This window comes from Mustela nivalis (genome assembly GCF_964662115.1).
Source record: "Mustela nivalis genome assembly, chromosome: 3".
Taxonomy (NCBI): Eukaryota; Metazoa; Chordata; class Mammalia; order Carnivora; family Mustelidae; genus Mustela; species Mustela nivalis.
In genome coordinates, this window is record NC_139022.1 from 64,053,394 (window position 1) to 64,079,352 (window position 25,959).

Sequence of the window (25,959 nt, forward strand, 5' to 3'; positions counted from 1 at the left end):
TTATAGTTGTGGGTACCTTTGGGCAGAATATGATGAAGCTAGGAACCTTGCCTCTCTAAATTATGTTGAACCTCCTTTGCCAGTAGAAGTAGCCCTCTACTCCTTCCTAGGAGGTCTGTCTCCCTGGCCTAGAGACCCTGTAATATCTCTTAAAGTAGTTTCCTACAATGGACTGCCAATGATCTTGTCTTATTCTTGCCACCTTTCATTGCTTTTAGACCTATAATCAGACTTGAGTCCGCAGAGGCCCCAGTGGATGAGGTATAAAATTAAAACTAGGAAGAAGTGTGATACACTAAAATAATTTGATAGTTTTTGTCAATTTTGGTTCTACAGAAATCAGCGGAACATATATTGGAATGGATTCTCAGAGTGTGGAATCAGGTTAAAGGAATATTGGATCAGGCAGTAGTGGTGGTAGTGGTGCTGTTACTGCTGGTGGATGATATAGTGTCAGGGAGTCCTGTAAAGATTACACTGTTATGAGGATACTCCCAGCATTTCACTTAGGAAATGAGAAATGATGAGGACCTAAATGAAGACAACAGAGTTGGGGATAGGAAAGAAGGAACTGATGCTCTCTGCTCCTCTCATGTTTTATGCATTCTTTCTTAGCACTTGCAGTTTAATTATTTAATGTGCTCTCTCACTAGACCAAGCTATTCAATTATTAGGACCACTTATTTTTGTAACAGCATGAGAGACAGCAAACATTATATGCTGCGTATTATTGTAAACATCTAACATATATTAATTCTTTTGATCCCCCATCTATTCTTTAAGTAAGTACTAATAATAAATACATTTTTTTGGATGCGAAAACAATGTTACTGTGTTGAGGATCCTTAAGAACCCTTAGGTTTGATGATTTCCTGGAAGAACTCCCAGAACTCGGAAAAGCTGTTATATTCATGCTTTCAGTTTATTATAGTGAAAAGATACAGATTAAAATCAGCAAAGAGAAGAAGCACGAAGGGCAGGAGTCCAGGAGACACAAAGCACTAGCTCCTCTTGTCATCTTTCAATACAGTCATATGGAAGTGCTTAATTGCCTAAAGACAATGTGTGATAAGTGTAAAGTCTTAACCAACCAGGAAGGCTCCCCTGAGCCTTGGAGTCTAGGGTTTTGTCTTTTTTTTTTTTCCCTTTTAGGGGTTGGGGCTGTCAGTCACCTAGGCATGGAGTGACAACTACTCAGTTTTCAGCCCTCACAGAGATCAGACTGATAAAGCTTGCTGCAGGACTCAGGTGGATCAAAGCATGCACTCACCGTAAATCACATGTTTAGAATAAACTATATGGCATGGCCCATGGCTTCCAGTATACAAAGACACTCTTATCAGGCATGATATTCCAGAGCCTTTTTAGCTATTTCCCAGAAGCTAGTCAAGGGACCATTCATTCCTTAGAAAATACAGGGTTTGAACACCTTAAGCCTGCTGTTAACCTTTTACTGGACAGCTGAAGGTCAAGTAACGTGCCCTCGGAAATACATAGAATAGTTAAAATTTAAACAGAGGCATTCCAGTTCTGGTATCACTTGTTTTAACCATACTCTACTGCCTTTTGGCATCTCTTCTGTCAAACACAAAATCTGTTATGTTTGAGCAGTTAATAAATTTTCATTAAGTGAATGAATGAAAAGATAGTAGGAAACTGTAGGCTCGTTCTACTGATTTAATAAAGGTCATTACTGTTAGAAGTTTTTTAATCTTCATGAAATAGCATATGTCTATATCTACTCCCACGCCCTCTAAATCTATAGCAGTTATTAGACGCTTGCTGAAGATCAGCTTAAGTTTCTTTTTGCCCTCTTCATGTGTGTAAATATTGCTCAGTTGCCTGGAGTGGTAAGATTAGAAATCTAATTATTTCCAGTATATTTCCAGAGTATATGACTGCTTGAAATTTCAATATTTAGAGCTTTTTTTTTTGGCGTGCAGTCTTATGAATTCTATAATAATTACACTCAAATCTAAATACTTGTGATGTTTAAGTTATTTTTGTATTCATGTATATTTGCTGATCTCTCTTAGAATAAATAATGAGGTTTGACTGTAATATCATAAAATAATCCCTTCTCTAGCAGTGTATGTATTTCTCATATTTTTTCTACCAACATGGTCCATTGTTTTCCATAGAATGAGTACTATCCATAGCATGTAAACATTTTAGAAAAAGAAAATAAATCATACCAGTTACCATTTTAACATTTAAAAGTCTCCTTTTATCCTTATTAAGACATAACCTTATTAAGATATAACCTTTTAACCTTATTATGATATAACTGAACTACAATAAACTTTACATGTTTAAAGTTTATATTTTGGTGTGTTTTTGACACATCCATGAAACTGTCATCACAACCAAAATAATGTTTTTCACTTCCAAATGTTTTTTCATGTCAGTTTTCAGTGGTCATTTGTATATTTCTTTTAAATCTTTTGCCTGCTTTCTTTTGAAATCTATTAAATTTTATTAATTTTTAAATTTCATTATCATTAACATACAGTGTTATATGGTTTCAGGTTTATAGTATAGTGGTTCAATAATCCTATACATTACTCTCTGCTCCTTAAGATAGGTGTACTCTTAATCCCCTTCGCTCATTTCACCCATCCCCCCTGCCCATCTCTCCTCTGGTAACCATCTGTTTGTTCTCTATATTCAAGAGTATGTTTTTGGTCTAATTCTAATATATATATATATGTATATGTATATATATACACACACATACACACACACATATGTATATATATACACACATACAAATACACACACACACACAGATCTTCTTTATCCATCCGTATATTGATGGACACTTGGGTTGTTTCCATCATTTGTCTGTTGTAAATAATGCTGCCATAAATATGAAGGTACGTATATCTTTTTGAATTATTGTCTTTGTATTTTTTAGGTAAATACCCAGTAATGTGATTACTGGGTCATAGGGTAGTTCTACTTTTTTTTTTTTTTTTAAAGGGAGAGGCGGGGGTGGGGCAGTGGAAGAGAGAGAATCTTAAGCAGGCTCCATGCCCAGCACAGAGCCTGACTTGGGGCTTGATCTCATGACTCTGAGATCAGGACTTGAGGTAAGAGCAAGAGTCAGGTGCTTAACTGACTGAGCCACCCAGCACCCTGTTCTATTTTTAATTTTGGGGGGAACCTCCATTCTGTTTTCTGCAGTTGTTGCACCAGATTGCATTCCCACCTACAGTGAATGAGGAGGGTTCCTTTCCCTCCCAATTCTTGACGACGCTTGTTTCTTATGTTTCTGATTTTAGCCATTCTGACAGGTATGAGGTGATAACTCATTATAATTTTGATTTGCATTTCCTTGTTGATGAATGATGTTGAGCATCTCTCCTGTGGCTGTTGGCCATGTGGATGTCTTCTTTGGAGAAATGTCTGTTCAGGTCTTCTGCCCATTTTTTATTTGGATTATTTGTTTTTTGGGTATTGAATTGTATAAAGTCTTTATATATTTTGGCTACTAATCCTTTAATAGGATATGTCATTTGCAGTATCTTCTCCCATTCAATAGGTTGTATTTTAGTTTTGCTGATTGTTTCCTTTGCTACACAGAAGTTTTTTATTTTGATGTATTCCTGACAGTTTGTTTTTGTTTTTTTTCCCCCTTACCTCAGGACACATATCTAGAAACGTGTTGCTCTGTCCAGTCTCAGATACATTACTGCCTGTGCTTTCTTCTAGGATTTTTATGGTTTTAGGTCTCACATTTAGGTACTTAATCCATTTTGAGTTTATTTTTGTCTGTGGTGTAAGAAAATGGTCCAGTTTCATTCTTTTGCACATAGCTGTCCAGTTTTCCCAACATCATTTGTTGAAGAGACTCTTTTTTCCCATTGCTTCTTCTGGCCTCCATTGTTGAAAATTAATTGACCATATAATTTGGGTTTATTTCTGGGCTTTCTGTTCTGTTCCATTGATCTGTGTCTCTGGTTTTGTGCCAGGACCATACTGTTTTGATTGCTATAGTTTTGTAGTATAACTTGAAATCTGGAATTGTGATACCTCCAGCTTTTTCTTTTTCAAGATTCTGTTGGTTATTTGAGATCTTGTGTGGTTACATAAAAATTTTAGGATTGTTCTAGTTCTGTGAAAAATGCTGTTGATATTTTGATAGAATTGTATTAAATCTGTAGATTTATTTGGGTAGTATGAACATTTTAACAATACTTGTTCTTCCAGTACATGAGCTTGGAATATCTTGTTTGTGTTGTCTTGAGTTACTTTTGTCAGTGTTGTATAGTTTTCAGGGTTCAAGTTTTTCACCTCCTAGGTTAAGTTTAGTCCCAGTTATTTTATTCTTTTCGGTGCAATTGTAAATGAGACTGCTTTCTTAATTTCTCTTTCTGCTGCTTCATTATTAACGTATAGAAGTGTAATGGGTTTCTGTACACTGATTTTATGTCCTCTGACTTTACAGAATTCATTGATCAGTTCTAGTAATCAATTCCAGTAGTTTTCTGGTGGAGTCTTTAGAGTTTTCCATATATGGTATCATGTCATCTGCAAATGTGGAAGTTTTACTTGTTCCTTGCCAGTTTGGATGCCTTTTATTCCTTTTTGTCATCTAATTGCTGTGGCTAGATTTCTGTTACTATGTTGAATAAAAGTGCAAAGAGTGGACATCCTTACCTTGTTCCTGACCTTAGGGAAATGCTCTTAGTTTTTCTCCATTGTAAGTTTATTATGTTGAGGTGTATTTTCTCTAAAGCTACTTTGTTGAGGGTTTTTATCATGAATAGATGTTATACTTTGTTACATGCTTTTTCTGCCTCTGTTGAAATGATCATAGGGTTTTTAATCCTTTCTCTTATTGATATGATGCATCATGTTGACTGATTCAGGAATAATGTATTGTTGGATTTGGTTTGATAATATTTTTTTGAGTATTTTTATGTTCATTAGAGGTATTAGGCTGTAGTTGTTTTGTTTGTTTTGGTTTTTGTTTTGTTTTGTTGTGTCTTCATCTGATTTTAGTATCACGGTAATACTGGCCCCAATAGAATGAATTTGGAAGTTTTTCTTCCTCTTCAATTTTTAAGAATAGTTTGAGAGGAAGGAGTATTAAATGTTTGGTAGAATTCACCTGTCTTAGTCTGGACTTTGTTTATTTTGCCTACTTTTAAATTGGGTTATTATTATTGTTCAGTTCCAAGAGTTCTTCCCATAATTTCTATACAAATCTTTTTTTCTAATATGTCTTTTTCAAATATTTATTCCAGTTTGTGGCTTCTTGTTCACTTTCTTAATGTTATTTTTTGGAGAGCAAATGATTTTTAATTTTAATGAGACATAACTTACCAATTTTTTTCTTTTATGTTTCATGGGTGTTTGTTGTTGTTATTGTTATAACTAAGAAACTTTTGTCTATTCAAGGTTGCAAAAGTTTTCTCCTGTGTTTTCTTCCAGATTTTTATAGTTTTAGGTATTATATCCAGGTCTGTGATCTATTTTGAGTTACTCTTTATGTATGATGTGAATTGGTTTTTATTTTTTTCCATACAGATATTCAATCAGCATTATTATTGGAGACTTTCCTTCTATTGAATAGCCTTACACTTTTGTTGGAAATCAACTGACTTTATATGTGTTTGTCTATTTTTAGACTCTGTTCAGTTCCTTTGTTGTATATATATTTTTTCTCAATACCAAACTGTTTTGATTACTATAACTGTATGGTAACTTTAAAAATTATTTAGGGTAGTTCTTCCACTTTGGTGGGCTATGAAATTGCTTTGGTTATTCTAGTCTTCTGTATTTCTCTGTGAATTTTAGAATTAACTTTCCAATATCTACAGAATAGCCTCCTGTGATCTGATTGGGATTGTGTTGGATTTATAAATAAATTTGGGGAAGAACATCATCTCAAAAATAGTGAGTTTTCTTATTCCTGAAAGTGGTATTTCTTTCTATTTATTCACATCTTTATTTTTTTTCCAGCAAAGTGGTTTTTGATGTAACATTCTTGGATCTTATCTGTTAGCTTTATTTTTAGGAATTTATTGTTTTTGGCACCACTGAACTGATCATTTCCCATATTTCCTGATTGTTCTTGATCTATATATACCTGTGTTTATGAATGTAGTTGAATTTTATACTTTTCTTTGTGTTCGCTCACCTTGTTAAATTGTTGACAGTAGTAGTGTTGTTTTGTAGTTTCTCTGGGATTTTCCATGTTAATAGTCACATAAAATGTAATTAAAGACAGTTTTACTTTGTTCCAATCTCTGTGCCTTCCTCCCTGCATTGCACTGAGTACTGACTTATGCATTTGATGTGTAGGGCAGGCAGATTATCAGTGTATCTAGAGCTTACTCTGTAATAAACTTATGAACCAAGCCAGTCAAATACTATATTTTATTTACCATATCCACATTTACATCTCTCAATTCACTTAATGGTAAAAGTGGGTATTCATAAATTAATGGGCAAAGACAATCAAATGCTGCATTTTATATACTCTATCCACATGTATTTCTCTTAGTATAGTTAATGAAGAAAGTGGGCATTCCCACTCTTGCCACTATTATTCAACATAGTACTAGAAGTCCTATCAGGAAACAAAAAGAAATAAAAGTTATTCACATTGGCAAAGAAGAAGTCAAACTCTCTCTCTTCACAGATGACATGATACTTTATGTGGAAAACCCAAGAGACTCCACCCCCAAATTACTAGAACTCATACAGCATTTCAGTAATGTGGCAAGATACAAAATGAATGCACAGAAATCAGTTATTTTCTTATACACTAATAATGAAACTGTAGAAAGGGAAATTAGAGAATCAATTCCCTTTATTATAGCACCAAAAACCATAAGATACCTTGGAATAAACCTAACCAAAGAGGTAAAGGATCTGTTCTTGAGGAACTACAGAACACTCATGAAAGAAATTGAAGAAGACACAGAAAGATGGAAAAACATTCCATGCTCATGGATTGGAAGAATAAACATCGTTAAAATCTCTATGCCGCCCAGAGCAATTTATACTTTCAGTGCCATCCTGATCAGAATGTTATTGGCATTTTTCAAACTGCTGGAATAAACAATCCTAAAATTTGTATGGAACCAGAAAAGACCTCAAATCGCCAAGGAAATGTTGAAAAAGAAAAACAAAGCTGGGGGCATCACGTTGCCTTATTTCAAGCTTTTATTACAAAGCTGTGATCACCAAGACAGCATGGTACTGGCACAAAAACAGACACATAGACCAATGGAAACAGAGTAGAAATCCCAGATATGGACCCTCAACTCTATGGTCAAATAATCTTTGACATAGCAGGAAAAAACATCCGGTGGAAAAAAGACAGTCTCTTCAATAAATGGTGCTGGGAAAATTGGACAGCTATGTGTAGAAGAATGAAACTCAACCATTCTCTTGTACAATACACAAAGATAAATTCAAAATGGATGAAAGACCTCAACATGAGACAGGAATCCATCAAAATCCTAGAGGAGAACATAGGCAGTAACCTCTTTCACATTGGCCATGGCAGCTTCTCTCAAGACGCGTCTCCAAAGGCAAGGGAAACAAAAGTGAAAAGGAACTTTGGGACTTCATCAAGATAAAAAGCTTCCACACAGCAAAGGAAATAGTCAGCAAAACAAAGAGGCAACCCACAGAATGGGAGAAGATATTCACAAATGACACTATAGAGCATGGACTGATATCCAACATCTATAAAGAACTTCTCAAACTCAACACCCAAAAAACAGATAATCAAGTCAAGAAATAGACAGAAGACATGAACACACACTTCTCCAATGAAGACACACAAATGGCTAGCAGACACCTGAAAAAATGTTCATTATCATTAGCCATCAGGGAAGTTCAAATCAAAATCACATTGAGATACCACCTTACACCTGTTAGAAGGACAAAGATCAACAAGGCAGGAAACAACAAATGTTGGAGAGGATGTGGAGAAAGGGGAACCCTCTTACACTGTTGGTGGGAATGCAAGTTGGTGCAGCCACTTTGGAAAACAGTGTGGAGGTTCCTCAAAAAATTAAAAATATGGGGTGCCTGGGTGTCTCACTGGGTTAAAGCCTCTGCCTTCGGCTTGGGTCATGATCCTGGGGTCCTGCGATCGAGCCCCGCATTGGGCTCTCTGCTCAGCGGGGACCCTGCTTCCTCCTCTCTCTCTGCCTGCTTCCCTGCCTACTTGTGATCCCTGTCTATCAAATAAATAAATAAAATCTTTAAAAAAAATTTTAAAATAGAGTTACCCTATGATCCAGCAATTGCACTACTGGGTATTTACTCCAAAGATACAGATGTAGTGAAAAGAAGGGCCATATGTACCCCAGTGTTAATAGCAGCAGTGTCCACAATAGCCAAAAAGTGGAAGGAGCCAAGAAGCCCTTCAACAGATGAATGGATAAAGAAGATGTGGTCCATGTACACAATGGAATATTACTCAGCCATCAGAAAGGATGAACAGCCAACTTTTGCATCAACATGGGTGGAACTGGAGGAAATTATGCTAAGTGAAGTAAGTCAAGCAGAGAAAGTCAATTTTCATATGGTTTCACTTACTTGTGGAACATAAGGAATAACACGGAGGACATTAGGAGAAGGAAAGGAAAAGTGAAGGGGAAATCAGAGGGTGAGATGAACCATGAGAGACTGTGGACTCCAAGAAACAAACTGAAGGTTTTAAAGGGGAGGGGGGAAGGGTGAGCCTGGTGGTGTGTATTAAGGAGGGCACTCATTACAGGAGCATTGGTTGTTGTATGTAAGCAGTGAATCTTGGAACACTACATCAAAAACTAATGATGTATTGTATGGTGACTAACACAGACGAAATAAAAAATGGGCATTCCTGTCTTGATCCTGATCTCAGGAAGAAAGAACTCAGTTTTTCAACATTTCTGATTCTGTACTCATTACTCAGTGCTTTTGCAATCATACTCTTCTCTACCCTGGTAATTTGTTTTCTCTCAGGAAAGACACTCCTCTGAGTTACTTTCAGTTGTAGATGTTACCTTCTTTTGATACCAAGTATTATATGAAAAGTAACTGCCTATGTGGTATTTATAGTCTGTTATATGTCATTAAATTTAAATGGAGAATTTAGATGTGGATAGGGTACATATATTATTTGATTGATTTTGTTCAGTAATCATGTAGTGACCTTTGGAAAACATTGCTAATCTGTCTGCCGTACATATAGTGCTTAAAAGATCAAGGATTCCTGAAATGAACCGGAGGGTTTCAAATTCTAATTTGTAGTTATTTGCTATCAGTTCTCCATTCCTGCAACTGCCTTTCCATATTGCTTTTGAATTTTAGGTAGAGATGCTTAGGGTGTGTGAGGAACACCATCCTCAATTCTTCACTACTATTAGTCTATGATTTTTCTACTCTCTTCCATTTACCTGGCATTGTGAAACAAAGTGCCTGGAACAGAAAGTCAGAGTTGAAATGTCACAATTTGTTACACTCAGATGTGAACCATATGGTTCACATGGCTTAAAATGTTGTGGTTCTTCCTTTCCCATTTATGAGCCATTTTGCCAACACCTATCACATATCCTGCATACATAAACAGCTAAGGTTGTTTACATGTTGACCTAATGGGAAAAGTTGCAATGATATTTGAGAGGGATGGTTTTTTCTCTTCTACTAATTTGCCCTCTTCATTGAGAAATTTCTCGTTTGATCATTCTTATACTTTGATTGAGCCATATAACTATTAAAAAATAACAAATATTTTACATTTTCCTTGCAGCTCTGTTTATGCATCCCTAAACTTTACTGGTCTACTTAAATCCTATAATTAGTCTTAAACTTGGGAAAAGACAGAAAGTTCTGCCTATGCCTCAACTTGGTAATGAAGTGTTACTGTGCTTTTTTAATGGCTATTATTTTTTAGAGTGTATTGATTCCTTCTAAATGAGACCCTGATTACAAATATTATGTAAGCCGTGTGTTTCTATATCTCTATTGTCTGTATTGTATATTATTTCTTTCTGAATAAGACCTTGACTATAAGCATTATCTAAATCCTACTATATCCTCTAATAGTATCAGTTTTTATTATTTCAGTAATTAGTCTAAGTTAGCTACTAGGCCTCATTTGAAAGGGTATTATTTAGTATTATTTGTTTACTAAATTGTATAAATACAGTTTAAAAAATGAAGTAAGGACTCATTTTTGCATTAGTTATCCTTTCTCCGATTTGGCGGGGTGTTATCTGCTTTTATAGGCTTTAATTATTTTGCAGACAAGCCTTATTTAAGACATTTATGAGCCCATTGTATATAAGAAATACCAAGATGAGAAAGGCACAGTACTTACCCTCTGAGAGGTGATATGACTGGTATGTAGATGGCTGTAATATAAAATACAAAGAGCTAAATTTCATGTGACACTTATGAGAGTACAGTATTTGAGGAAAGTATTTCAGGAATAGTAATTAGTGAGTGAGAAGTGTCTCAGATTAAGAAATCTTCGTGTTTTAAAATTTAAACTTTATTTTTAATAAGCAGTGAATGTTATGAAAGATAAGGGAAAACAAAATCTGAGCAAAACTAAGTAACACATTGTAGTAAAGATTACTCTAAAAATAGAGCAGGTTTCTTTTTAGAGAGTCTTAGACTATAAACATTAAAATATATTTCTCTCAGAGCCCAACCACCTTTTGTTTTCTGGAAGTATTGGCCTAATAGCAGCTGCAGCACAATTTTTAAAGCAATAGTCACTTATGTTTGTTGTAGTTAATTTCAGTGTTTCAATACATATTTACCTATAGAATTATAGATCTGTTGGTTATCTTATTTATTAAGATGCCTGACTGCCTAAGACTTGTTTTGAATTTTTGCAAAACGTTTGGGTGAAGTTGTTTTGTCCGTACTTTACATTCTGTAATAACAAAACTTTGGTTTTGGTTTTTTGTTGGTAACTGAATACTTCAGGCCTTTTTCCATGTACATTTCCATATGTATTTTTCCAAATATTTTTCTATCCTGTTTTAAAGTCATGTCAGTATTAGGAAGGTCTAAAGATTAAAACACATGAATTAAGGTCCAATTATTTACTCCATAAAATTCAATTTTTTTTCTTTTTACAAAAGTCCTAAAATAGTTTCTCTGTACCTTTAAAATACAAACAAAATTATGGTATTTTAGAAACATATCTTTGATATAGTATGGTATATCATTTTAACTGATAGCTTCGTTAAATTTTTCTTTTGCACGAGTTACATAGTTTCTTTTGTCTGAGTTACATTATTTCCGTATCTGTTGTTGCCAATTTTTAAAAAAAATCCCTTTTCTTAGTTTAGGTGCACTCCCTTCACTTGAATACCTTATTGGATGAATTTCTATGCCCCTCCAATGAATTTATTTTAGAGTTTAATCTGCACTTCATTTCTTGCTTTTTCTTCTGAATGGTTCTTATTCACAACTGGCAGTTTTGTTGACTCATTGATTAAATCGCAGTAGGATTCTTGAGTTTAAGAAGTCAACTCTAAAATATTGATTGTATAAGGAATCATTTTAAATGGAAAAGGACTTTTGTTATATTTAGAATTGTTATACAAGCCTCGTGTCTATTGTATTGTATATGGCCACTATTAAAATAGAAACTGGGATTGTGAAAAGGCTAAACTTAAATGCCCTTCCAGTTCTGTGATTTATGTTTTGAATCTTTATTTAAACTTGCCTTAAATAGTATTTCTTTTAGTGATTTGTAAATGGCCAGCACTGGAGGTTTGAACTGTGAGTGTGTGTATGTATGTTTGTGTTTGTGTGTAAAACCAGGTTTACCTCAACAAATATTAAAATACATGAATATTTTTATTAGAAACTAAACCAAACCCTCAACTACATGAAGAGCAATGCCATAATTCATATTTCAGTAGGGACTAAGTAATACCTGAGGTGTTAGAAGAAAATTTGTGGCCAGTGACCAAAATATAAGCTTATTTAAAATAAAATGTAGGTCTTTGAGTGTATAGTTTGACCAAGCATTGGTGCTAGTTCTTTATTAGTCTAGGCTGCTTTATAATTTTCTTACTGCTAATTTGTGCACCAATAAAAGATGGTGGAATCAACATCTGTTTTTCAGTGAAAGGAGGTTTAACTCTCATGCATAAAAAGCAGTGTTTTCAGCATTTGTCATTTAAATAAACAGAAATGAATTTAACAAAATGTTGTGTTCAGACAAAGCACCAGATAAAATATTTTATCCTTGTTTTATTCTTATTCTAACATTAAGTCCTCCCTCCAGTGGCTGCTGTTATAGTGTTTTCCCTTTTTTGCCTTATTTTGGAAAACAAGGAAAGTTATTACTGTTTTTTTTTTTCGGAATTAAAACCCATTTTTGTGTCATGTTGAAAAATTGGCAGATAATACTCTGTGGGAAATAGTCTTTTGTGACTAGAGCCCATCCATTAGTAGTCAAAGGGACAGATTATTCTTAATTGAATTCTTAGTCCTCATCTTTCATTTCCCAGTTGCTTATAACTGCCCTTTACGCCAGCATTAAAAAATTTTAATCACTTATATACTCTCAAAGGCAGATTTTACTAGTTATCCTTATTAGAGGCAATATACCAAACAAGAAGCAAAAACATAAATGAGAGTTCATTATTTTCAGAAATGCACAGTTATATTTTTAGATATTTCATTATAAAGTTGTTGGGTTTTTTTTAATAGAAGTTTTAAAAAATATTTACAGTTTATTTTTTTTAAATAGCTGGTACCAAAGCTTTTGAGGAAATCAGTTTTTATTCAGAATATTAGTTCCATTTCAAAATAGGCAAGGAATCAGTTGGATTTGTGATAGCGATAGCTTAGCTCATATTTGATTGATATATGACTGCTCTGAAGTTTACTCAATATCTGATTATTCTTTTGCTTTATGACTGCTTCTGCTAGGATTTATTCACCAACAGGACTCCCAAATTTCTGACTAAATAGATGAGACTAGACTGTCAACATCATCATGAGAGGAAAATGCACCACAGAATAAATTATAGAGGGTAGCACTGCTAAAATTAGTCATAACACTTTTTCTTTTAATGCTTTTCTTTATCATTTATTTAAAAATATATTGTTGATAAATAAAAAAATTATATTCACCTAGGGCCTATGTGTGATTGTGTGTATATTATGTACTGATTCACGAGTGGCTACCCTATATGTAATGCTTATGCAAGTTATAAATCATAATGATATAATGAACAGCTATAAATTCCCTCAATCCAAGAATCAAAGCACTATTAATAACTAAAATTGACCTTTGTGTCTTTCCCCATCTCATGCCCTTCCCACCTTCCCAGAGAGAATCACTCTTCTGAATTTTGTGTTTTTCTCTTGATTTTTTTGGTAGTTTTATTACCTGAATTATGATACTTATACATTATTTCAGTTTAGTTTGTTTTTGAGCTTTGTATAAATAGTATTACATTGTATGTAATTTCCTGAAAGTTGTTAACTTAATATCATTTGAAAATTTGGAAAATTATCCATAATTTTTAGTGTGGCTGTGATTTATTCACTTTGACTAGTATATAGTAGTCATATTTATTAATATATTACAGTAGATTTGCCCTCCTGTACTTGGAGAATAGCCCTGTCCAGTTTTGGTTGCCAGACTCTAAGATGGTCCCCAATGATTTCTTCTTCCTTTTTTTTTTTTTTTTTTTTTAAGATTGTATTTATTTATTTATTTGACAGACAGAGATCATGAGTAGGCAGAGGCAGTCAGAGAGAAGAGGAGGCAGGCTTCCTGCTGAGCAGAGAGCCCAATGTGAGGTTCGATCCCAGGACCCCGTGATCGTGACCCGAGCCGAAGGCAGAGACCTCTACCCATTGAGCCACATAGGCGCCCCTGATTTTTTCTTCCTGATAGCCATGCCTTTCTGTAGGCCCTTCCTGCATTGAACAGGGTTGTCCTTTGTGCCAGCTGAGTGTCAAGGAAGTGGGGATGAGACTTTGACAGCTTTCCCCTTAATCTCCTGGCTCTCTCTCAAGCCATGTTGTGGTGATCCTCAAGCAGACCTGTGAAGAAGCCCATGTGGGAGGTAATGAGGCTTCTAAGAACAACTGGTATCGATAATTTATCTGTGTGAATGAGTCACCTCTAGCTCTAGCCAGGCCTTCAGATGATTGTAGATCTGGCCAATATATCTTGACTGCAACCTCATGAGCCTGATTCAGAACCTCCCAGCTGGGCTGCTTTGAAATTTGTGATCTACAGAAACATTGAGAGATTATGATAAGGGTTTATTATTTTTGGCAACTACATTTTGAGGTAATTTATTATGCAGTTATAAGTATTGAATAAACCAGCTTTTGTGATGACATGAATATTTTGTGAACATTTACACACCTGTCCCCTCATGTGCATGTATAAGTCCAAGCAGTAAACCAAGATATGGGATTAATGGGTTGAGATAAGAATGTTTCATTTGGAAATCTCATGCCAATTTTTCTAATGTTTTTACACTAACTTATATTTTGTTGTTTTTTTAATGGTGATTGAAAATTTTTTTAAGTTTGTATGTTTGTTTGTGTATGTAATCTCTACACCTAGTGTAAAGCTTGAACTTAAAACCCAAGATTAAGAGTCACATGCTCTTCTGACTGAGCCAGCCAGATGCCCCCACTAATTTATCTTTTGATCACAAGTGTGAATAAAAATATTTCTCAGATTCCACTCTTTTAAACTTTTGGTATTGTCAGGTTTCTTAATATTTTCTAGTCTAGGGAATGTAAAATAATATCTTTTCATTTTCATTCCATGCCCCAACATCAAAACAGTAGTCTCCTATATTTTTCCCTAAAGTTTAAAGTTCTGCTTTATGCCCTTTGTACATTCAAAATTGATCTTTGTGTGTGGAGTGAGATAGATCTGGCCTTTCTTTTCTTTCTTCTCCTTCTTTGTCGTCTTCTTCTTCTTCTTTTTTTTTTTTTTTTTACTGTATAGTTAACCAGTTGTCCCAATTACTGAAAAACCCATCCTTTCCCCAGTGATATGTTAGTGTCATCTGTGTCACGTCAGTCTGTTAGGTGGATCTGTTTATAGTTCTGTTCTGTAGATTGTTTTGTTTATTCCAATACTAACGACTTACTGTGTTAGTTATGGTGATACCTAGTATAGATACCTCTTCTATAATTTTCTTCTTCAGGCATGTCTTAGCTATTTTTGGTAGTTCTTCTATGAATCTTTCTGAATTAGTTTTTCAAGTTCTGTTAGGTTTGAATGGAACTGTATTGAATCCATTTATCAGTTAGAGAAAAACTGGAATCTTTACAGTATTGGGTTTTTCTGTCCATGAATATGATATATCTCTTCATGTATTTCTGTCTTCATTAATGTCTTTCAGTAACATTTTATCATTTTGTGCATATAGGTTTAACACATCTTTTGTTAGATTTATTCTTATTGTGTAGGTTTTAATTTTTTGCATTTATGAATGGTACCTCTTTTTAAAAAAACATGTTTTGTAACTGATTTTTTTTATAACTGATAGTTGGTGGTATTTAAATACACTTTATTTTTATATATAAATCACTTCAGCCATCTTGCTGAATTCTCTTTTTATTCCTAATAATAGACTTAAATATTCTTGTTTTTTAGTTCTAGGAAGTCTTATTTCTTGGCTCTTCTTCTTTTGTTTTGTTTTATATGGTCATATTATCTGCAAATAAAAACTTTCCTTTTTCAATTCTGATACATTTTCATTTACTTTTCCATATTTTATACTAGTAGAACCTCCAGAAAATTTTGATTAGAAGTAGAAATAGTTAAGTGGTAATGATGGGAATTCTTTTCTGGTACCTGATTTTAAATAGAATGTTTTTAATATATTACCATGAAGAGCAGTTTTACTGTATTTCTGTTTTATTTTGTTGAACCTCTTTATTATGTTAAGGTTGTTCCTTTTTTCTTACTTTGCTAGGAGTTCGCTTTCAAAATTGAGTTTTGAATTTTATCAAATACTTTTTCTGCAGATATTGAAATTATTATTTCTTCCTTAATGATAATTTAGTGAGCAACATTTATAGATATTCTGAGTTTTGTAATATACCTTCTAAGTTTAGTTATTCTCAATAGGAGGGTCACTCAGAGGACATAGCTTTAATGTTGGAATTGAAGTCTAGTTGTAAAATTCGTGACTCTCATGATCATAGGAAGGGATTCTACCACTTTGTGCATATGTAGACAATAGTAACGAGAGCCATCTGGCATACTGTGTTTAAGCATAGGTCTAATAACATAAATGGCTTAACATTCCACAAAGTGCCCTTGTACTGACAACTTCAGTGCCACAGAGTTAATTTCCTGTAATTAACACTGTGGCTAAGTAAAGGTTGTCTTTGTTGGGGAAAAAATATTTTATAGAAACCAAGAGGATTCAAAGCTCTTTGCCTTTGGAACACGAGAATTTTGTTGTCTTAAATCCTTTGTTAATTTAGGCAAGGTATGAATTGTGTGTATTGTTCTCTGAATGAAGTAAATAACCACGATAATTAATATGGTAGTTTAAAATAATGATGACTTGAGATTTTAAATTCCTAGCTCTTTTTTTTTTTAGATCAGATTTTGTAGTATCACCAGCAATATAGAGCCTCCCCAAATCTTTCTGAATTCATTGCCTCTTGGTTCCACGATTAGGTGTTGAAATATGGTACAAACATGAAATTCTAGAAAGTACTATCACTTTATAAAGAATTGGGAAATTCTAGTAGTGAAAAAAAATCCATTCTGAAGGCACTTAAGTGAAGTGAAGGCACAGAACCAGAAGCAGCTAGATGAGAGCACTGTAATTTATAAAAACTTTATATATAATGTTTACCTTTTATGCCTAGGAAATACTGGTTTTGCCCCTTATGTCTAGGTAGAGCAGGTTGCCAGCCTGGCCCTGATGGGAGGGATGGTAGAGTGGAGTGCATTGTGCCTTGATGTTTGGCATTACAGCTGTAGAGAGGAGATGGAGTGAGAGAACCACTTAATACATAGTGAGGTACACTATTCCAATGTATCTCTTTTGGACTGTTGGAATCATCACCTCAGAAAGAAACCTCATACCCATTGGCAGTCACTCTTTACTCCCTCCCACCCCCAACACCCAAAACACATTAGTCTACTTTCTCTTTCTATGGATTTTCCTATTCTTGTCATTTCATATAAATGGAATTATATGTGGTCTTCTGTAGCTGGTTTCTTTCACTTAATGTTTTGGAGGTTATTCATGTTGGAGCATGTATTAGTCCTTAATTTTTATTAATGAATACTATTCTATTATATGGATATACCATAATTTGTTTATCTAATCATAACTTGATAGACATTTACTTTCTGGGAATTACAGATAATGCTTTTAGGAACATTTGTGTATAAGTTTTGGTGTGGAATGTGTTTTCATTTCTCTTGGATATATAACTAAAGTGGAATTGCTAGGTCATGTGGTAAATCTGTTTAAAATTTTGAGGAACTGCCAAACTTTTCTAAAATGGTTGTATACCAATGTACATTCCAGCTAACAATGTATGAGGGTTTCAATTTCTCTACATTCTCACCAGTACTTGTTACTGTCTTCCTTGTTGATTATAGCAATGCCTTAGGGTGCGAAGTGGTTTCTTATAGTAGTTTTGATTTTCATTTTCCTAATGACTAATGATGTTGAGCATATCTTTTTAGTATGTGTGCTTTTTAGTCATTTGTATATTTTCTTTGGAGAAATGTGTATTCATTTCCTTTGTTCATTTTTAAAATTAGGTTATTTGTCTTTATTGTTGAGTTGCCAGAATTCTTTATATATTCTGGATACATCTTGTCTCTTTATTTTTTTTTTTCTAAAATATTTTATTTATTTATTTGACAGAGAGAGAGAGAGAGAGAGATCACAAGTGGGCAGAGAGAGGGGGGAGCAGGCTCACGTCTGAGCAGAGAGCCTGATGTGGGGCTTGATCCCAGGACCCTGAGATCATGACCTGAGCCAAAGGCAGAGGCTTAACCCACTGAGCCACCCAGGTGCCCCCATCTTGTCTCTTTAACATATGAAGTTTTTTGTTTGTTTGTTTGTTTGTTTTACTTTCAAAAAGTATTTAGAAAAGTACATTTTCACAGCTTGGATTTTTCAGAAGCATGGGCTGGGTAAAATTTGGAGTGCAAGATGTTTATTAAAGAACAACACTTAGGGAAGAAAGGAGGACAGCGGGATTGGTTGGAGGGAGAAGTTGAACTTAATGCAGATCTGCCCAAAACCTCCGCCAACCTGATGGCAATCTCTGGAGCAAACATTGCTTGGAGTTGTCCTGCATTAGTCTGAAATGGCGGGGCTTTCATATTCCCACTTGACTCAGTCAGTGTGACTAAGCCAGTCAGCCTAGGAAAGGCTTGACCTTGAGTGAGGCAACTCTCAGCACCTGAGGCAGACTGTGACGTGGGTAACAGTGGGAAGCTCTTTGCTAACTGTACTCCGTGCCGCTGAGCAGCAGGTTACCCTTGAAGGGGGCATCTGGGCATGGGTTCACCTTAGTGTCTATCACATGCATATTATATTTTAAAAATCTAAGTTGAACCTTGATTTCACATAATTTAGCAGAGATCCTGGTAAGCATATATATGGAATGAGAAAATTTGATGTAGGCTTTGCATGTCAGTTATTATTTCTATTTCATAGTATTGGCAATTTTGAAATCTTCTGAGTATAGTTGGTTTCTACTAGTTTAATTTGTCCTGGAGTTATGTATATTTATTATATTGTTTATGTTTACCATAGAATTCAAGTTCTCTGAAGTAGCTTATATGACATTTATACTTGACCCAAATAAAGGAGACTATTTTTTTGAGATGACTTTGTTTTTCCAAAGTTTTGATTGTATCCTTTTGAGAATTGTTTTTGTCCTTAGCCATAGCTCTGCCATTTCCACTCCATATTATGAAAACTTCATAATAGACTGCTTAAATTCCTTTTTTTCTTTTTAGGGGATTCAAAATCAAGAATTATCTTAGTCCTCATTTAATTTCTTAGTTTGACTTTTAGCATTGTTTTGAAGTTATTCTAAGGATTTCATTCTAGCCTTGTTGAGTTTGTCCTTTTGATAGGTACAAAACAATGTGAAACCTAGCCTGATGACTTCCAATTTTGGAACCTTTTAAAAAGGCACAGTAGTGCATTTCCAGTTTCTTCTAAAATATTTCTGTTTGGCATTACTTAACTTCTGGCTCTTTCTCTAGATACTTGATTTTCCAAAGTATTGGTATGATGGTAATGATGAGCAGTAATTTTTATCAATCTTAATTCTGAACAGCAACTAAATAGACTGAGACAATTTTGGTTGACATGTTTCATCTTTATATAATTAACTACATCCAACTTGCTCAGACTCCAAATTGTAAAACTTCCTGATAATTAGTACATGAAAGGGTACTAATAGCATACTATCATAAACTAGAAATTGAAACTGTAAAGTTTAAGTAGTTTGATTCCACCAGGCAGGTAGAAGGAGCTTGTTTTAAGAACTTCTAAGCAGGAGTCAGAAGACTGGAATTAGAATCCCCGTACCATCTGGGATGGCTTAGCCAAGTTATTTAGCTTTTCAAAGCTCAGGATGCCTCATCTCTGTAAGATGCAGATGTGTCAACTTCTCCTATCCCGACAGTGGTGGTGATGACCTACTAAAGTAATGAGTATGAAAGGACTTGGTAGCTTTGTGATCAATATATGCTGTCGGGAAATAGAACAGTGTTCTTTGAATAAACTTTTATCTAAATGAAGGTAGAATTCCCATACTTGAACATTTTCCAGACATGCATTTTAATAATATTAGAAAAAATATGAACAAATTATATTTTAAAAATTAATTTAAATTTCATTATGATTATCTTTAATGTAGAGTCTTAGAAAGCCAAGTCAGCTCAACAGGTATTTTTAATGGGGTTTTATTATTTCTACTTAGAATTCATCCAAATGGTACACATCAGAAGTTTCTCGTTCCTATAAATTGTACTGATTTGGGTACCCTTTATGTGTGTGTGTGTGTATATATGTGTGTGTTTAGAGATTTTATTTATTTATTTGAGAGAGAGCATGAGAGGCAAGAAGGTCAGAGGGAGAAGCAGACTCCCTGTGGAGCTGGGAGTGCGATGCGGGACTCGATCCCGGGACTCCAGGATCGTGACCTGAGCTGAAGGCAGTTGCTTAACCAACTGAGCCACCCAGGTGCCCCCCTTTATGTGTTTGAGTACAAATTAATTGGAACCGAACTATGTTTGAAACGATGTGGATTACTAATATTTATAGACAAATTTATAGTTTTCAACATAATTTTATATACCTGTTTTTTTTTTGAAGATTTTATTTATTTGAGAGAGAGAGAGTAGGATAGAGCATGAGAGCAGGGTGAGGGACAGAGGGAGAAGCAGACTCCTCACTAAGCAGGGAGCTCAGTGTGGGACTCAGTCCCAGGACTCCACGATCATGACCTGAGCCAAATGCAGCTGCCTAACTGACTGAGCCACCCAGGCACCCCTGTATACATTATTTGATAAAATTTTCATAATTGCCCTGTAAAAGGAAAGTGCTCTTATTTTCTTTGTTATTCCTATAACTGAGGTTAGGAAAGTTAAAGAGTTTCACAAGGTCACCCAGCTACCAAGTGGTGGAATTGAGATTAAAAAGCTGACGTTCTCATTCCAGTCCTTCTAAATAATATTGTCTGATAAACTAGGGAATTATTTTAGAAAGGATTAGATTAGAATCAGGTATTCCTTCTCTGAGCTAAGCCTTGAGCCAAGCGTAGATAGCATTCTTTATAGGAGCTGGCATTTTCTATGTACCAAGAGCTCATAGTACTCTGGGCTTTGTCTTCCATGTCTGCTTTTCCTGATGCCCTTGTTCCTCAGTCTTTTCCCTAGTGCCCATATATGTCTACATATACACACACATGCACACATATACACACTCCAAAACACATTTTTTTGTGTGCTGCAACCTTGAACTATAAGCTATTCAGGATTATTATGTAATGACCTTTGCTGATGAGCAACTTCTGAGTAATAGGGTTATTTTAACTGTAATTTGGGTAAATCCTTTGGTTTCTTGAAAATCTCTGTACCAATTCGCTTACTGTACTTTCTTCCACAAGTAGGCTATTACAAGCTGGATATCCAGAACCTGACTTAGTAAGCATAGATTCTTTGAGACCAAACCAGCTCCAAAGGTCATGGGGAATTAACCCAGTTTTACTTGTCTGGTGGTATGTTTTATACTTTCATCATTATACTCAGAATGTGAGGTGGAAAGGCCTTCTATTGCAAAATCATCTATGTCTAGTTCCTATTTAATACCTACCTAAAAACAAACAGATGTAGAAAACTTAGGCTTCTGTGTATTTTCCTATACGTATTATAAGTGCTTGTGCCATATTTTGAGCAAACAGGGCAACTAAGAAATATTCTACTGTTTCATGTTTTGAAATGCTGACTGGATAAAGATTACAGATGACAAGTTATTTATAGCTTTATTTATACATACTGGGTTCTCTTTTGGAATCATAGGAGGAAAGAAGATATGATAATTGCTTTGTGTAGTTCACAGAATGAAATTGCAAACTGAGATGTTTTGAGTCTAGTTTATACTATAACCATTTCTAGGAAACCATATTTAAACAGCACTGGTTATCATGAAGTATACAACATGTCAACTGTGTCCCAATTCGCATCAGTAAAAACCTTCTACCACTTTATTCCCTATAACCTAACCTCGATCAGATAATACTAAATAAACTATGTTGAGTGCGCATATTAATATATATCAAATGTATCAAACAGCTTGCTGGCTGCATTTTCAGTAGTGTTTATCTGTGGCCATGCAGGTTATAACTCTGAATTTTTATCAGGAAAACTAAATTGAGAATTTATAATATTCCTGATTTAGCTTCACCAGCTGTGCCACAGCCATGGAAAATAACTCGAGAGGGTAAAAATCTAACAGTGAGTAAGAGAGCAACAGACAAATTGCTTTTGCTTCATGCTTACCTGCTTTGCATCTGCTGCTAGAAGGTTAAGGATCACAGATAATAATTAGTACTGTCTCTTAATTTATATATCATCACTTCAGCAAATTGTGTTGTGTATTTTTTGGTTATCTCATAAAATAAAAATATGATTATTAAATGCTGTGTAATCTTGAGAGTCTTAAAAAATGATTCTTTAAAATGTGCATCTTCTGGGGCGCCTGGGTGGCTCAGTGGGTTAAAGCCTCTGCTTTCGGCTCAGGTCATGATCTCGGGGTCCTGGGATCGAGTCCCTCATCGGGCTCTCTGCTCAGCAGGGAGCCTGCTTCCTTCTCTCTCTGTCTACTTCTGATCTGTCTCTGTCAAAGAAATAAATAAAATCTTTAAAAAAAAATAAAATAAAATGTGCATCTTCTTTTTTTCCTCTATCTTTTACTCATTCATTTTTAAATTCAACAAATATCCAGTGAGTTCTAAACATGCCAGACATGTGCTGGGTACCTGTCCTCAGGAAGATTAAAATCTAAAAGGGTCATGTTATTAAACATTGTACAGTATTTAGAGCTTTTTTTCCCAAGGTGTTTTTGTTTGTTTGTTTGTTTGAGATTGTAATTGACACATAACACTATGTAAGTCTAAGGAGTACAATGTGATGATTTATATAGGTACATATTGCAGAATGATTCCACAATAACGTTGGTTAACATATTCATCACTTGATATAGTTAACCATCTTTGTGTGTGTGTGCTGAGAACTTTTAAGATCTACTCTCTTAGCAACTTCCAAGTATGCAATGCAAGATTGTTAATTATAGCCACTATGCTGTACACTAGGTCTCTAGAACTTTAAACTGTGAATCTTGAAAATTACTCTAGCACCAAAAATATTTTATAATTTCATTCATTAAAACAGTCACAATGAAATAATAGTATAAACTGTTCTGTTTAGAAATCAGACAATTTGGAGCCAATGAAAAATAACCTAACTGCTTGTATTTAGAGGAAATACTGGGGTGGCAGAGGGATGTAGTAAGTAATGTAAGAAGTTCCTATAGAGAGTTAATTTAATTGTTGAATTGTTAACAGAGAGCAATGCGTGGGATCTCTTATTATAAACATTTCTCTTCAACTTCTGCTATAGGATGGTGAATAATAGGGAGTTGCTTGGTAAAACCTGTACACAAACTTGTGGGACTTGACAGATAAGACTGATTCCTGCATATGAATAGATAAACCTTAGAACTATTTTTTTTATGTGATGTAATTATCAGTCTAGGTCTGATATATTTTATGTGATGTAATTATTAGTCTAGGTGTTATATATTTTATAAGTAGCTATTTAACAGTTTGTTTTGGTAGCTAGAGAGTTAAGCTACCACCTGGGCCACGCGTGACCTTGTTCTTTTAACTCACCACTATACCCTGCTGTCTTATACATCACCTACCATACAAACTGCTATAGTTTCTTGAAGTAATATAGACACATTTTTGTCATATACTTTTATAGAGTTTTCAGTTACTTGTTTACAGAAGAAACAACTTCTTTCCTGTTAAGTAAGAATGCCTTCCCAGTCAAAAATATTCTCATATTCTAGTTATTCATATTAGGAAACCTCCATTGACAAACAGCATTACTGCTAGTAATAGCAATGATGAGCTATACATACCTACTGTAATACTAATCCTCAACCACTATTACTTGAGCTACATTTTATAAATAAGTAAACTGAAGATTTTGGATATTAAGTGTCTTGTCCCTGGCCACAGAGCTATTATTAAATGATGAAGCTGTGATACATTTATAACAATTAAAAAATATGTAAGCCAGCATACATTGAGCACTTAATTATACACATCAGGTACTATGCAAAATATTTTACATTTAGCCTCACTGTAACAATATGAGGGAAACATGGTTATCATTGCCATTTTTCATATTTGAAAATAAGGGACAGAGAAGTTAAATAATTTTTCAAGGGTGTGTGTAGTTACTGGTGAAGCCAGAAGGTCTTCCTCTTATACCACCTCCCAAACCTACAGTTAGAATTGAGATAAGGGCAATATGATTTATGACTGTTTGGAACATTCCTGGTTTAAAATTTCAGTATTAGGTTTTGATTTTTTTTTTAAGATTTTATTTATTTATTTGGCAGAGAGAGAGAAATAGCACAATTAGGCATGGTGGCAGGCAGAGGGAGAGCAAGAAGCAGGCTCCATGCTGAGCAGAGAGCCCAGGACTCTAGGATCATGACCTGAGCCAAAGGCAGATGCTTAACCAACTGAAGCATCCAGGCGCCCCTCCGTATTCATTTTTTTCAAGTATTTTCTGCTGTACTCTGTTGGTTATGAAAATGCCTCAGTTTGTAAAGATAATTATAAAATATCCCTCTGAATGGAAACTGAAGTTTGTTTTGTGGATAGCAAATAAATTGGGTTCCTCGATCAGAGGAATATTCAGTCTCATTTATTGTGATCATGAATGTGGTTTTTATATAATTTCATTAACAGTCATGGATTGACTAGATTAGTTTAATTTTTTTCTATTGTATGTGTTGCATTTCTCTCTTTTAAACTTTAGGAATAGTGATTTTTTTTTTTTTTTTGTCTTCATGGGCATCCTGGGGAAAACCATTGATTTATAGTATAAATGTCTTCCCTTTGGCCAAAATAGAGCAGAATTAGATTTTTAATAAATCATAATTTTATATCATCATTATTTACTGGGGTGCCATTTATAGAGTATGGCTTCTGGACATTGAATTTGGCATAGTTTCATTTTTGAAAGGGCTAGTTTTTTTCCCTTAAAGTTGTATTTTAAATTTCACTAGAGGTAACTTAGAGTTGCTTTATGTTATGATTAAAGTTCTTAAGTTCTTTATTTATCTTTCTCCTTCTGACTGTCTTTTCTGGGAGGAAGACATTCTGATCTTGTAACTGGCACATGCTTATAGTTTATTTTAAAAGAAATTTCAGGCTTTTGGAACTACCTGAAGATATTAAAAAAAAAAAAGCATTAGATGATAGAGAACTAAACTTAAATAGGGAGTTTAGTCAGTGACTTTAGGTATCTGTAAGTTTGGTATCTGTGTTTGGTGATATGAGAGATATAAAGATGACAAAAAGTTGATACCTCTATCCTGGGGCTTGTAATCTGTTAGCTGACCCAGACAAATACATAAATAACTATAATGCAAGGCAGGCTATGATAAGTACTGTGGTATAGGCATCATCAAAGTGCAGTGGGGAATCAGAATAGAGAGATTAATCCCAACTGGGAGGATCTAGGAAGTTCTCATGGAGTAGGTAGGATTGAGTAGAGCTTAATTTATTGCTTTCATTCATTCTAGACTGTCTTCTGAAGATTGATGTCTATTTCCTTGAGCTCTTTAATTTTGTTGCCAGTTTGGATAAGCATGGCACAAATCCAGCAGGGAGGTCCAGATGAAAAAGAAAAGACTACTGCACTGAAAGGTACATACTTATTTTGCTTTTTCAGGGTATTTTCATTGTGCCTAATGAAAGCATAGGAATATTTAGGTGATCTTCCATTCATTTCAATTCTAAAATAAGAATGTGAGTTTTTATCCATCTGTAATGGATTAACAACTGTTTCAATATCTGAGATGGAGTATGTACTTAGTAAATAAATCACAAAATCATGTAATTTTGTAACTAAGAATTCATATCCCTTTTCTTATCCAAAGTTGTATATTTAATGCTAAAACTAACATTAGGTCTCTTGAGTTAAGACTATTGCCTTTATCATATTTTTTTTTTATCAGAATGTCATGCTAGGCTAGGATAATGATCTGCCTAATAATCCAGTATTCTATCTTTGTGGCATTAATTAGGGGTATTTTTTGAAAGGTTCTCCATGTTAACACCTCGGAGGGAATTTACCCTAGACATTCTTTGGGAATTTTGAGTTCTAGACTTTTTTAAGTCTGCAGT

The 25,959-nt window shown here is 34.5% G+C and overlaps 1 protein-coding gene across 8 annotated transcripts in view; it reads left to right on the forward strand.

Moving 5' to 3' along the window:
* Positions 1 to 25,959, forward strand: part of ARB2A (ARB2 cotranscriptional regulator A) — a 424,835-nt gene that overhangs the window by 9,942 nt on the left and 388,934 nt on the right. For 3 of the 8 annotated variants that reach the window (XM_082723968.1, XM_082723969.1, XM_082723970.1), the window contains exon 2: positions 25,356 to 25,479. The exons of the other annotated variants lie outside the window; for them this stretch is intronic. In XM_082723968.1, coding sequence (XP_082580094.1) covers positions 25,374 to 25,479 — 106 coding nt within the window. In that variant the 5' untranslated portion in view covers positions 25,356 to 25,373. The remainder of the gene's footprint in view (positions 1 to 25,355; positions 25,480 to 25,959) is intronic. 8 annotated transcript variants of the gene reach the window in all.